Here is a 13,524-nt window from a genome sequence, read left to right as displayed (position 1 = left end):
TGTGTGTGTGTGTGTGTGTCTGTGCACGCATGTGTGCAGGCCTCTGCTTTGCGTGTGGGCTTGCGGGGAGCCCCGGCCGAACCCCCAGTAAAGGCGTCTGTGACTGCATCCGGTTCCTGAGGGGTTAGACAGTGGAGCTGCCAGAAGCTTGAGCCGCCTAATGCCCGCTAAGAAACAAAATGAAAAACAATGCTCTCAGCACACTGACAGCTTTGCGTGTGTGACTAATTAGTTTAACACTGAAGGGAATATCCCCGCTCAGGTCGTTAGCGATCGCCCGTTTGCTTATGCGAACGGATAAAGGGCTGACAAAATCATTAGCTGTGTCACGGCGCCCGGAGTCCCACCACCCTGTCAGTTTTCAGCGCTCGTCTCCTGACTTCCGCCCCCACACGGGGGGCTCGCTGTCGCTACAAAACGCCAATGTCTAGTGCCCCGGTATCGCCGCATCCATCAGAGAGAGGGGACAGGAAATGACACGGCCACTGTAAAAACTCATTTCCCATCCAGACGGCTAGCCAGACAAGCCGCGCTGAAAGGCCGCGGACACGCACGCGCGGGCAATCCCGCGGAGGCGTGTAACTTACAGCGTGTGCGTACTGATAAGCGGGGGGACGCGCGCGCGAGCCTGCTCCCCGACACACACTGCGCCGATGTCAGAGGTGTGTTAGAGACGGAGAGTTATCGCCGCATGACATTAACAGCCTGCCTCAGCGCTCAAACACCAGCCAGCACAGGTACCGCACTGCTTCTGCAATTAAAGCTGCTGCCAGGAAAGATTGGGTTTTATGATAAAGAAAAAGGCTTCATCCACCCTTTCCATCTTCATAGGGGTTAATATCGTGATTGATGTTTTCAGATGTTGAAAATTACTGGGCGAAATTTTTAATTCCTGCTTTTAGATTCCTGCTATTTTCTTGGAAGGTATGTATTAAAGGTTCTCCATTACTGGTCTGGCCAATATCTAACCCATCTCTGCATGAAATAATGAAGTGAGACAGCCTCATAAGAAATATTCAGTTCATTAGACCTCAGCTGTAAAAAAATGCCTGGATTCCTGGTATGTTTGAGTATCGATGAAGGTGAGGCGTGCTAGCAGTAATTACTGAGAGGAGAAGACAGAGAGAGAATGGGAGAGAATTTCTTTCAAGTACAGGAGGTAAAATCCAATTGCTTCCCCCCCCCCCTTAATAAACCTGCCACCTAATTGCCCCTCAAAAAGCCCCCGGTCTTTTTTTGGCGGGGACACTTTGAAATTGCCGGCAGGTATGGCCCGAGAGGCTGAAGGAAAGAGCGAGGATGAGCTGACCGTCACTCTGGTTACGGTCAAGCGGAGGCAGGGGGCCTCTTCTCCTGTAGTGAGGAGCAGAGAGCCTGCCTGGGGGGGGCCGTTGTTGGGGGTCTTAGGGCAGGCGGGGGCCTCGGGGCACTGGGTGGGGGCAGCGCGGGGCCTGAGCCCGGCACCCGTCGCCCCGGCACAGAGGAGGAGTGAGGAACGTGACTGCCTTCCACCTGATTCCAATTTTCTACTCCTCTGCTCTTTCTGCTTGCCCTCTCTCTCTCTCTCTCTCTCTCCCCCCTCTCTCTCTACCTCTCTCTCCCCCCCCACCCCGGACGGTCCTCTCCCCCGGTCACAGTCGAACAGATTGTGAGTGTATTCCACGCGTCCTCCAAACAAAAGGCGTGGGACCATTTCTCCAAAGCCCAGCGCAAGAACCTGGATATGTGGCGTAAGCAAGCGGAGGTGGGTGTCTCATTGTTGCTCTTTTTTTTTTATTATGTTTATTTCTTTTGTCCTTTTCCCCTTTCCTTCCCACCAGCTCTTTACAGCTCACAGATTGAGATATCACGCCCATCGTCCACGGCAGCAGACCTGTTGATTGTTTTAGCGTTTACTCCACCACCCCCCCCCCCCCCCTTCCCCCCCACCCCACACACGCCCATCGGATCGCCTCACCTCTCCCCTCCCCAGTGCCTCTGGTTTGGACAGCGCACTGATATGGAGTTAGGCAGGGGAGGAGAGAAGGCTGGTCTTCAGCAGCATCAGAGGCAGTGAGTAGGTGCCAGGTCACCTGGCACTGCACGTGCGCTCTGCCTGGGCCTACGCTCCGGCAGAACAGGTAACGCGGCGGAGCAGCGAGTCTAAACGGATCCTCAAAGGTGCCCGTAGAAAAGGTAAATCTGTGGCCCGCAATTCAGAGCATGTGCGTCATCCAGCCTGAATCATCAGCACCCCTGGTCCAATTACGCACCTGAAACGCTTCAGCTCTTCCGATAAAAGTCAGACAGAATTTCCAACCACTCCTGCAGTTTCCCCCTGGGGAATTGTTTAAGTCTTTTTTGTAACTGAACAAAATGTACGATCGTATGAATGAGGGATTTTGTTCCGAACATTGGTGGAAATAGGCGTTTCATTTAACATTTCAGTTATCCAGTTATTCAGTTAGTTGTTTCTTTCGCTGGTGTCTGAAGGGTTAAAGCGTACAAACGATTACATGGCTCAGATCCTCTGGATACACCTGCCGTGGTACAGTGACCAAATCAATAAAGTTGTGCACGTGCGGATTTAGATACACCATTTCCGATGTAGTCACCTGTTTGAGTGCGCATTACTCAAATATTAGGCTTGTTTGCGAGTTTTATTTCAACAGCAATTGGGGTCAGCCATCTTGAGATGGAAAGATTGTATCAGTTAATGAGTCCTTATTGTGTTTTGTTGATTGTATTTATTTCATTTTGCCCTGTCCCTCAAGCACAACGTTAATTATGGCAGTTTTTCTTGACATGTAATAGAGGGTGTTCAAGTGTAACATATGTTGTCAGCAACTGCACGATTAGCAAATTACATCTGTGGCAAAAACCTTGAGGCTTTGGTGTGTAAATATCATATTTTCAGTGTAATTAACAACCTAATCTCCATTACATACAGAGATAAAAAATTAATCTTATATGGATCAATGTTTATTCCCAATAAAGAATATGCTAATCCCAAGCACACTTTGCAAGGTTGCCAATATTGTTCATTTCTCTGGCCACTTAAACCCTTCATGGCTTTATGCTGTAAAAAACTATATATATTTTAGTATTATATTTCGACTTAAGATTGGATTTCGATTGCTTTTTTGCTAAATAAGACAAAAAGATTGGCAGTTACTCATTTCATTTCAACATTTGCCAATGGGGTAACACAATTTTACTTGTCAATCAAAAAGTGACGTATAAAAAAAATATATATTTACAAGACTAAAAGACTTGTTAAGACAGACCTTTTAGTGGTGTAAGAATGCAGAATTCTTTGATGAACGTATTTGAGGCACACATTGCAATGTCTTTCTAACTTTAGGATCTGAGTCATTTTTATTAGTCAGATGCACTCTCTGCCTCGTTTGTAGGCACATGGCTTGCCTTCCATTCTGGGTCCTCCCGTTTCGAGTTTGAAGTTTGCGAATTTTCACATCCGAGGCATCGGATGATTCTGAAACAGTGTGACTCCAGCACTCCAGGGGCCTCCATACGCTTCCTGTGCCATGCGGAGCTTCATATTCTCCACATTTGTCTCATGTCCCTTCACTTTCTGATCCTAAGAAAGGATAACAAAATGGATGTTTCCTCTTCCAAGATTTGAACAAACTTCTATCAATGGTGATTCCTCTTCCAAGATTTGAACAAACTTATATCCTGAAGTATTCCCTTGTGTAAAATGACCAGCTTGAAATAACCAGCTGTTTGAAAACAGCTTGAGCTGGTCAAACAATGTTAATTATGGAGCTGGTCTGAACTGGTCAACCAGTTTTGTTTTTTTCTTCCAGCAGGGTTGTATTATATATGTACCTTTGTGTGTGCATTAGTGTTGTAAATCCCATTTTAATCCTCGGTAAAGTGACAAATCTTGAAGCAGACAGCCGTTAAAATAGAAGCCAGATGGGGTTTACAGTTGGCGAATGTTCTCGCTGAACAAAGGCGCGCTCGCGGATGAAAGTGTGAGGCGCGTGTGTCATCACTCAGAATCATCTCCATTATTCTCTCCTAACGCCGCCAGACCGCTGCCCATTTCACCCGTTAACTAAGCATATTGACTTTTCATTTTCTCCCATTGACTCGGGGGTTATTTTTAGCGCCCGTGAAGGACGGAACGTCTCTTTCCTTCCACCCGAGCTGCTACGGTGGGCTCTTTTCTCTTTTTCGTTGAGTGAATCAAGCCCATTACCGTGGCTGTAATAGCGTCATTACTAAACGCCCTTTGGTCTGTGTCTTCCCTGCTAAGGAGGACGCTCTGTCTCGCAGAAGCGACCCTGTGTAAAGGGGACAGGCGTCATCGCGGGGCTTCCAAATCCGTGACGCCACTGCAAAAGCCAAAAAAATATGTCTGTTTCAACAAGTATTTTAGACTTTAAAACTTATTTCTATTACTTTTTTTTGCTAATCAAGACAGAAATTATTGCCAATAAGGTGTATTATATCGTTCATGTACCAAAGCCATTTGATTGGAGGAATGCTCAGGCAACTTTTGACTGATCACATATTAGACCGCAGTATGGCTGGCCAATGAAATCTTATGATGGCTCAATACGTTTTTTTACATTTTATGGTTTCCTTACACTTATAATGCCAATCGTGTATATACTGTTTATATACGGCATATACTGTACTGATGGAGCTGGTTTTTAAGTTGCTCACATATAACGTTGTTGTTTGTTCGGAAACTCCATTATTTATTTTCATATATTTAGAAAGTCTGCGAAGCTGATTCATCAGCTGCTAAAACCTGGATTCTTCCTTTGGTTCTAGGCTTTGGATTATACGGCAAATCCATACCGAAGGAATGTTGGCATTCCGCTCCATTTATTCTTATTCATAAGATGCTGATTGTGATCTGCTGAAATTTCATTTATTGGATGTTCAACTAAAAACCTCAGTTAATGTATGCCTCAGTAAATTTATTGCATTTGTCTGGGAGAGGACGATCCATTTATTTTTATCCCAGCATGCACCCTGAGATCTGCAGGCTTTTCCTGCCTGATAATAGCCACTGTTCTCAGCCTTCCTGTGAACTCTTACTGTAACCCCTTAAGGTGTAATATTCCAAATATGTGATTAGAACATTCTGTTCATTTTGACAAGTTTGACACAGATTTTGCATTACAAAAAAAAAAAACATAAATGGTAAGTGAAATCAAAGGTAAATTGACTGGAAGTGCTTTACAATCAATGCCTCACTTTCACCGGTTCACACACCAATGCTGATAGGCTTCCATGTCCAAGGCACCAATTGGGGGTATAGGTGCCTTGCTTGGGGACACCTTGACACTCCCAGGGTGGAGGGTCAACCCCTCCGTCTGTTACCTCCTGAGCTATTGTCACCCCCTTAAAGGGATAAAGGCAAGTGGACAGGTGTGGAAGGGGTCCTCCAGCGCCCCCTCTCCTCCTGGCCCTGCCATCGCACCCCTCTCTCACAGTGCCAGATTAGGCATGGGTCGGAGGCTTGGGTCAGACCCCCGCTGGCACCATAGCGCTGAGGAAAGCCTGATTGGAGCAGAGAGCATCCTGCTCACCGTGTGCATCCAGCTCTTTCTTCCTGCTGGAGAGTGAGAGACTATGATTCAAAGCCTCCCTCTCCCTATCTCTCAGCAGAGGAAAAGAACAAAGTGGTGGGGGAAGGATAAATAGGCACCGTGATCCGCCCCTTATTTCTGCTGTAACTAACTGACAAAGGCATTTTATAAATTCAGCTGTGCATTCTATTTTGTTTGCCACTCAGTTTCCTCTTCCTCTTGTGGCAACAGTTCAATATCCTGCATAAATACTTTTTTACCCTCTTTTGTGTTTTAATCTGTTAAATGCCCCGATACCTGAGAATAAAACTGTGGTTTATAGAAGAGGAAATGGCGCATGACTCAAGCTGGTCCACCCTGTTCCAGCTCTTACTTCTGAGTCCAGTCACCGTACACCTCAGTGTCGATGAGGAAAATCGACAATTACAAACACAGTTTATCCTGCCCAAACCCACCCCCTCAAACCCCCACCATCCCATGGCCCGGCTGTTTACTCTTGTTCAGTAACTGACTGCTCCGAGGCCTGAGGAGGGCCTTAGGTTGGGGGCCAAATGTCTGTTACGGGCAGGTAAGGTTCACGTTTTGGACCAGCCAGCCAGGCAGACAGAAACACATAGGCGCGCAGGCACAAGAGGCAGTACAGGAGCAGGAACAGTAGCAGCGAGCAGGTGTATGGCTGCCTGGGTAAGTGGGTCAGGGCGCTGCGCACGCCTGCTCGGCTTTGGTAAGTAGCAGCTCTGTGGAGAAGGTCCCCCCGTTCCCTACATCATTCTTGCTCTCAATACTGCGGCACGTACGAACCGCACGTCTCTGTGACACGGACTGCGTGAACGGGGAGACCGGCTTCAGGTCTGGATTTCAGGGGAATGTGCGTCCTTGGCCAGTTCATTTTTAAGACTTCAAAAAATGTTGCAGCGTTCCACCCTATAAATGGTGTTTTATTTATTTCCCTTTTCTGGGCATGTGGGCCTGTTTGTTTTATTGTTGTTGTTTGTACTACCTCTGTAATCTGCCATAAGATCGGGCCATTGCAAAGCACAGGGTCGATGATGGTGTTTGTGCCTGGAGTCTTTTGTCTCTCTTTTTCTCTCTCCTCCTCTCTATGTCTCTTTCTTATTCTACCCTTTCTATTATCTGTCTTGCTGTCTCTCTGTCTGCCTCTCTCTCTCCCTTCATCCCTCGTTCCTCCTGGAGGTGATGCAGGCGGATCAGACAAACGCATTTCTTCTTGTGCTCGCGTTCGGTCTCTCGCTCGCTCGCTCGATCGCTCCATTAGCCACAGAACTGCCCTGTCGAGCTCTCTCCCGCACCACTCCAGCTCTGCCATCTGTTCCCATCTGCATGTGCCCCGTGCGGGTCAGTCCCTATAACCACAGTCAGCCATGATAAACACGGTCAGCCCCTATAAGCACAATCAGCCCCAATATCCACAGTCAGTCCCTATAACCAAAGTCAGTCCTTATAACCAGGGTCAGCCTCTATAACCACAGTCAGCCATGATAAACACAGTCAGCCTGTGTAATCACAGTAATCTCCAATAACCACAGCCAGCCCCTATAACCACAGTAAGTCCCTATAACCACAGTCAGCCATGATAACCAGCCAGCCCCTGTAACCACAGTCAGGCCCTATAACCAGAGTCAGCCTATATAACCACAGTCAGCCATGATAAACACAGTCAGCCTATATAATCACAGTAATCTCCTACAACCACAGCCAGTCCCTATAACCATAGTCAGCCATGATAAACACAGTCAGCATATATAATCACAGTAATCTCCTACAACCACATTCAGGCCCTATAACCACAGTCAGACCATAATAACCACTGTCAGATCCTATAACCACAGTCAGTCCCTATAATCACAGTCAGCCCCTAAAACCACGGTCAGACCCTCTAACCACAGTCAGTCCCTATAACCACAGTCAGCATGTACAACCACAGTCAAACCATATACTTACAGTTGGCCCCTATAACCACAGTCAGCTCTATAACCATAGCTGCACTGAGGCGGTGATGTCAGAATGTGCGATCCGAGCCCTGGAACCCTGATGCGACCCTGACTTTTCTCCTCATGTGACTAACTTATATAACTAATACATAGACAGTGTAGAAAGACTTATTTTTTTCTTGCTTTGGCTCTGTACTCCACAATTTTGGATTTGTAATGGCTAAAGTGCCAGATTTACCGCTTTTATTAAATTATATTTTTATGAATAGTATTTAATACATTTTGGTTTCACCGTGTAGAAACTACACTTTGGGTGCCATAATATTTGGAATAAATGGCTTCACAGGTGTTTCTGATTAGTCAGGTCTATTCAATCTCATCCTGAGAGCATGTATAAGAGAGGTTTCGGTATCTAGTCTTGATTCTCGGCTTTTGATTGCCTTTAGCGTCCGTCATTGCCGTTTTGTCAACATGAGGACCAAAGTTGCGTCAGTGAAAGTCAAGGAAGCCATTTTGAGGCTGAGAAATAAAATAAACAGCAGTTAGAGACATAGGATAAACAACAGGCTTACCAAAATAAACTGTTACAGCAGTTACTACTGCCCCTGTGTCTGGTCTACGGTGCTTAATCTATGGCCGTCTCCCTCCTCTGATGCAGGAAATCCGCAACATCCACAACGAGGAGCTGATGGGAATCCGGCGGGAAGAAGAGATGGAGATGTCGGACGATGACATGGAGGACGTCCCGGACAACAGCAAAGACTCCGACGACTCAGGTACGACACGATGATCTGCACCACGCCGCACAGCTCAGTCATCCATGACACCATGACAACCATGACACCATGACAACCATGACACCATAACACCATGACACCATGACAGCCATGGTGAGAGTAAACATTACATTATATTACATTAATGGCATTTGGCAGACGCTCTTATCCAGAGCAATGTACAGTTGATTAGACAAAGCAGGAGACAATCCTCCCCTGGAACAATGCAGGGTTAACGGCTGTGTGGCTACAACGGGGAGTGAACCACAAACCTTGCGTGTCCCAGTCATGTAACTTGTAACTTGTAACATGTAACACTACTGGCCGCCCCTAAACAGACTGACCAGCCGCATTAGCCTGGTGGCTGGGGTTAATATCCCACACTGAGGGCAACGATTTACCTCGGAAATGGCCCTGCCGACGTCATTCAGTATTTAAGTCTCAGCCGTGGAGAGCTGCTCTAGGGACGTCTCCCAAGTTTTTTCTTTAAGAGCGGGCATCGAGCTCCTCGTAGATCAGATAAGTTTGTAATTAGGTGAATTAATAAAGCCTTTCTCCTCCAATTGTTCAGCACAATAGACTGTGAATAGCTGCCAGGAAACAATAGATGAGTAGCGCTCTCCCTTAAAAGATATAAGCAGGCACTTTGGAGGGTGCTTATCCCGTGTCTGTCTGCTTTGGGAAAGACAACACGCTGTGTCGGGATAGTGATGCCAACTCTACAGTGAGTCCCTTCATCTCCTGTTCTACTCTCCCATCTCCTGCCCAATTGCACCCTGGAGCAGCTGGTCTAATCTAGGGCCAGTATACTGTATGAACGACTGGACAATGACTTCCCTGCTGAAAAAAAAAAAAAACAGGTTACGAAAAAAACAGGTCAAGTTTTGAACCAGCTGGTAGCTGGTTGACAGGTTTAGAGCAGTCCCAGCTTGACCAGCTCAAACTATGTCTTGAAACAGCTGGTAGTTCAGACAGGCTACCAGCAATATCTGATTGACCAGCTCATACCCAGCTTCATACCAGCTTGTCCAGCTTGTCCTGCTCAATTTTCAAGCTGGGCAGGCTGGCATAGCTGGATTTTACTGCAGACAATCCTCCATGTCAATGGGGGCTGAAAGTTGTATGTACACACCTTATGAAAGGGGATCGCAAGCCAATATAATGGTTTGCTACTGTATGTCGAAGTTTGTAGAAATAAAAACAAAAATTAAAAACCGTTGAAGCCACCTGGTCACACCGAGCTGCAAATTTACTCCCAGTCATTGTTCAGCTCCCACGGTTGAATACTTCCTGGAAAATATGCAAAGGATTGTGGGTTGTGGCAGATTTGCATCCTACTGTTTAATTTACAGAATTCCAGCTGTTTCAGCAGCTCTTCTGTCCGTTAGCATCACATGCTAGCATGAGTGGACCGAGCAAAGCCGATGCTCCCCTTTGCAATGCTTCAAATATTTGTCAGATTGCCAGATTTCAGTTCAAGGTAGCAAAGGACCATTTCAAAAACAAGTTTTGGAAATAACATTTGATCTGTGCAAATAATGGGCAGACCACGGTTGGAGCACGGCTCCTTCTAGTTCACAAGCGTCCTTTTAGCAACGCTAAAATATTTGTGACAGGAACATCAACCTAGCAAAATATCTGTTCAAAGTTAGGTAAATAACCTTGACCGTGTACGGAGCGTTCAGACAGACACCCGGCTAAAACGCATAGCTGAATTTTAAATAAAAGCCCCCCTCTTTCTCCTCCCAGGCAGCGAGCCTCAGCTTTATGATCAGGTGCAGCCGCAAAGCTGTCGGTCAGCCAATCAGTCAGTCACCGTGGAGACAGGAGGGGGCGGGGCCGCCGCGACGGGCGGCGACATCGTTTTCGATTGTGTCACGGCGCCGTCGTTTGGGGCGCCGAGAGGCGGCTTATAGCGGGGAGGACGGCCGCCAGCTGGCGGCGTGGCGCTGCGGAGTGGTGTCGAATGCAGCTTAAGTGTCATTAAGGGCCTTTCTCACACGGCGGAGCTTGTACCTGTCTCTCCCCGCTGAAGGGAACAGGGTCTTAATGTTCGCATACTAAAACGCACCTCCCCCGCATCACATCCACTCCGGCTCTCGCTCGTGTGGTTTTACAGCCGGTGGCGATGATGCTTGCTGTCATGGAGACTGCCCCCGCCCCTCTCATCCCCCCCCCCCCTGCGCGAGTACCCTGTTGTGTTTTTAGGTTCAGCCATTCAGGATCTCAGAGAATTTTCAAATATGACAACGTCCCTCGTTAATATGCAGATGGATGCAAATGTAATCAGGAGTTTCGCGTGCCTTCCCTCCCGCACACTTTACTCTTTCAAGCCTTGGATTTCTTTTAAAAAAAGAAAAGAAAACAATAATGATCTTTCGGGCATCTGTCAAACACTTGAATGGACGTGAAAAAAAAAAAAAGGCTGAATGACTCCTGGTATTGTATAATGCAGCCATCATTTGCAAATAAGCGTTCTGTCTGATTTGATGTGAATATTAGAGGGTAATGTAGCCTCTGTCAGGGTTGGGCTTCTATTTCATCCGACTGACTTAATGTGATTGAACCTGACAGCAGTGCTTTGCAAAGCTATGTCGCGAGCATGTAGCGAACCTGATAAAAATTTTCGAGGAAGAGAGCATTTGCTTTCGCTTCGTTTTTAGCCCCCCCACCCGGCTTTTTTTAATTTAATGCCAATCAGCACCTGTCTTGTGAAAATTGATATGCAGCGTCCGAGCAGACCTTGTGTGCGATCGCCCGCGGTCGATCGCACCCCCCGCCGTGCTACAGGAAAGTGCCTCGCCTCTTCTGGTAGCTGTGTGATGAGGCTCTCAGATCAATACACTGCCCGTACACAGAGAGAGAGAGAGGGGGGCTGGGTTCACCTCTTCTCTTTAACTCACACGCGCCCCCTCCCCCCACACACCCACATACACACACATACACATACACACATATACACACACACACACCAGCACAGGCTGTCTGCATTGCTGCACTCCTGCACTGGTAGTAGAACTTAAAGCCGCTAGCAAGTGACCAATTTGTCACTAGATGCCACTAATTGATGTAATGATGCAATCCATGATGATGTATCAGCCTGATGATGTCATCATGTGGTCAGACACTATGCGTGCTGTCATGTTCAAATATAAGAACAGCCCAGAGTAATTGTTTTCTGTAATACATCAAACAATACATTAACAAAATTAAGGATATTAATGGATCTGCAGGTGTAAATTAGAAGGACAATGAAGAGTAGCCCTTTTGGAAATGACTTAAAACTATAAAATAAAACAAAAAACGGTAAATGGTAATAAAATTAGCAGTGAATTGTGTTGCAGTGTGAAATATTATTAGGTATCAAGGGAAGTTGGCAAAATACTTAATTCTCCCATGTTTAGATGGTCATACTCGCCCATTTGTTATTAAGATATCACAAAAAGAATGGCCTTCGTGTCAAGCCTGCGTACAAGAGGGCTGAGCAGTTCCCCTTTCTTCATAAGCATTCACATGGGTGATGACTTTTATGCCTGTGACTTCCAATTGAACTAATTCCATCGAGCGTAAGCCCAAAGCAGGCTGGCCTTTTGTTGCGTTTGAATAAGGCGGCAGCTCTAATTTAGCGTAGCACCATTTAATCTGCCACTCCAGGCTCTGATTAGCCGGTTACCAAGGTGAGGGGCCATGATATTGCGCACGTAATCGTAGATATTTAGTAATAATGCGCATGGCACATTAAGTCAATTTTGAACTAATGACTCTTTATTTAATCCTCCCTAATTAGTCCAAGACATATACAGTATGAGCAGAAAATTATCTACATATTCAGTAAAGAGCCTTTAATCACAATCCCACGCATGTTTAATCATTTCTTTCTCCTGTTTTTGTTTTATTTGTGCCCTGAGTGTGCTTCACTCTCACTCTCTGCAGCTCGTTCTCTCTCTTTCTCTCTTCCTTACATGAAATAAATGCACAGGAAACACGCACATGGCAGCATCCCTGCCAACCTCCAACATGCTGACACACACAAATAGAGACATGCACACACAAACACAAAAGCACAGACATTCTTGACCGCCCTGTCTCTCTCCATCCCTTTCTCTCCCTCGCTCTCTCTCTACCCCCCTCTCTCTCTATCAATTTATCTCATTCCCTTTCTTTCTCATTATCTCTCTCCCTCTTTCTCATGCCCAATCTCCTTCTCTCCCCCCTTCTCTCCCCCTCTCTCCCACTTGCTCTCATCCTCCCCCACTCTCTCTCTCCCTCACTCTCTTCCCCCGTCTCTATCTCTTGTTCCCTCCCTCTTTCTCTCTCCTTCCCACTCTCTCCCTCTCACTCTCTCTCTCATCCCCTGCTCTCTTCTTCCCTCTCTCTCTCCCCTTCTCTCCCCCCTCACCCTCTCTCTCTTCCCTCTTCCTCCCTCTCTCTCTTCTGCCATGTCTCTCTCTTGTTCCCTCACTCTTTCTCTCTCCTTCCCTCTCTCATCCCCCATTCTCTCCCCCTCTCTCCTTCTCTCTCTCCTCGTCTCTCCCTCTCTCTCTCTCCCCCTCCCCCCCCCAGGCCCTGCGGCTCAGGCGGAGTCTCTGAGGGAGGAGAACGACAGCCTGCGGTGTCAGCTGGACGCGTACAGGAACGAGGTGGAGCTGCTGAAGCAGGAGCAGGGCAAGGCCCAGCCGCCGCGCAGCGAGGAGGACGCCACCCGCCAGCAGCAGCTCAACTTCCTGCAGCAGGCCCTGCAGGGCATGCAGAAGGTGCTGCGCTCAGACACACACTCCGACACGCGCGGTCCAACACACACACACACTTACACAGTCCAACACACACGGTCTAACACACACACACGCTCACACAGTCCAACACACACTCACACAGTCTGACACACACACGCTCACACAGTCCAACACACACTCACACAGTCTAACACACACACACACACTTACACAGTCCAACACACACGGTCCAACACACACGCTCACACAGTCCAACACACACTCCGACACGCGCGGTCCAACACACACGCTCACACAGTCCAACACACACGGTCTAACACACACACACGCTCACACAGTCCAACACACACACACACTCACACAGTCCAACACACACGGTCTAACACACACGCTCACACAGTCCAACACACACTCACACAGTCTAACACACACACGCTCACACAGTCCAACACACACGGTCTAACACACACGCTCACACAGTCCAACACACACGGTCTAACACACACGCTCA

The 13,524-nt window shown here is 47.3% G+C and overlaps 1 protein-coding gene across 2 annotated transcripts in view; it reads left to right on the top strand.

Annotated features, from left to right (window-relative positions):
- Window positions 1–13,524, top strand: part of enox2 (ecto-NOX disulfide-thiol exchanger 2) — a 161,515-nt gene that overhangs the window by 130,327 nt on the left and 17,664 nt on the right. For both annotated transcript variants that reach the window (XM_061235097.1, XM_061235098.1), the window contains exons 8-10: window positions 1,638–1,744; window positions 8,163–8,280; window positions 12,844–13,034. In XM_061235097.1, the coding sequence (XP_061091081.1) occupies window positions 1,638–1,744; window positions 8,163–8,280; window positions 12,844–13,034 (416 nt within the window). The remainder of the gene's footprint in view (window positions 1–1,637; window positions 1,745–8,162; window positions 8,281–12,843; window positions 13,035–13,524) is intronic.

This window comes from Conger conger, chromosome 3 (assembly GCF_963514075.1).
Source record: "Conger conger chromosome 3, fConCon1.1, whole genome shotgun sequence".
Classification (NCBI taxonomy): domain Eukaryota; kingdom Metazoa; phylum Chordata; class Actinopteri; order Anguilliformes; family Congridae; genus Conger; species Conger conger.
This window is presented reverse-complemented; position numbering and strand designations above follow the sequence as displayed.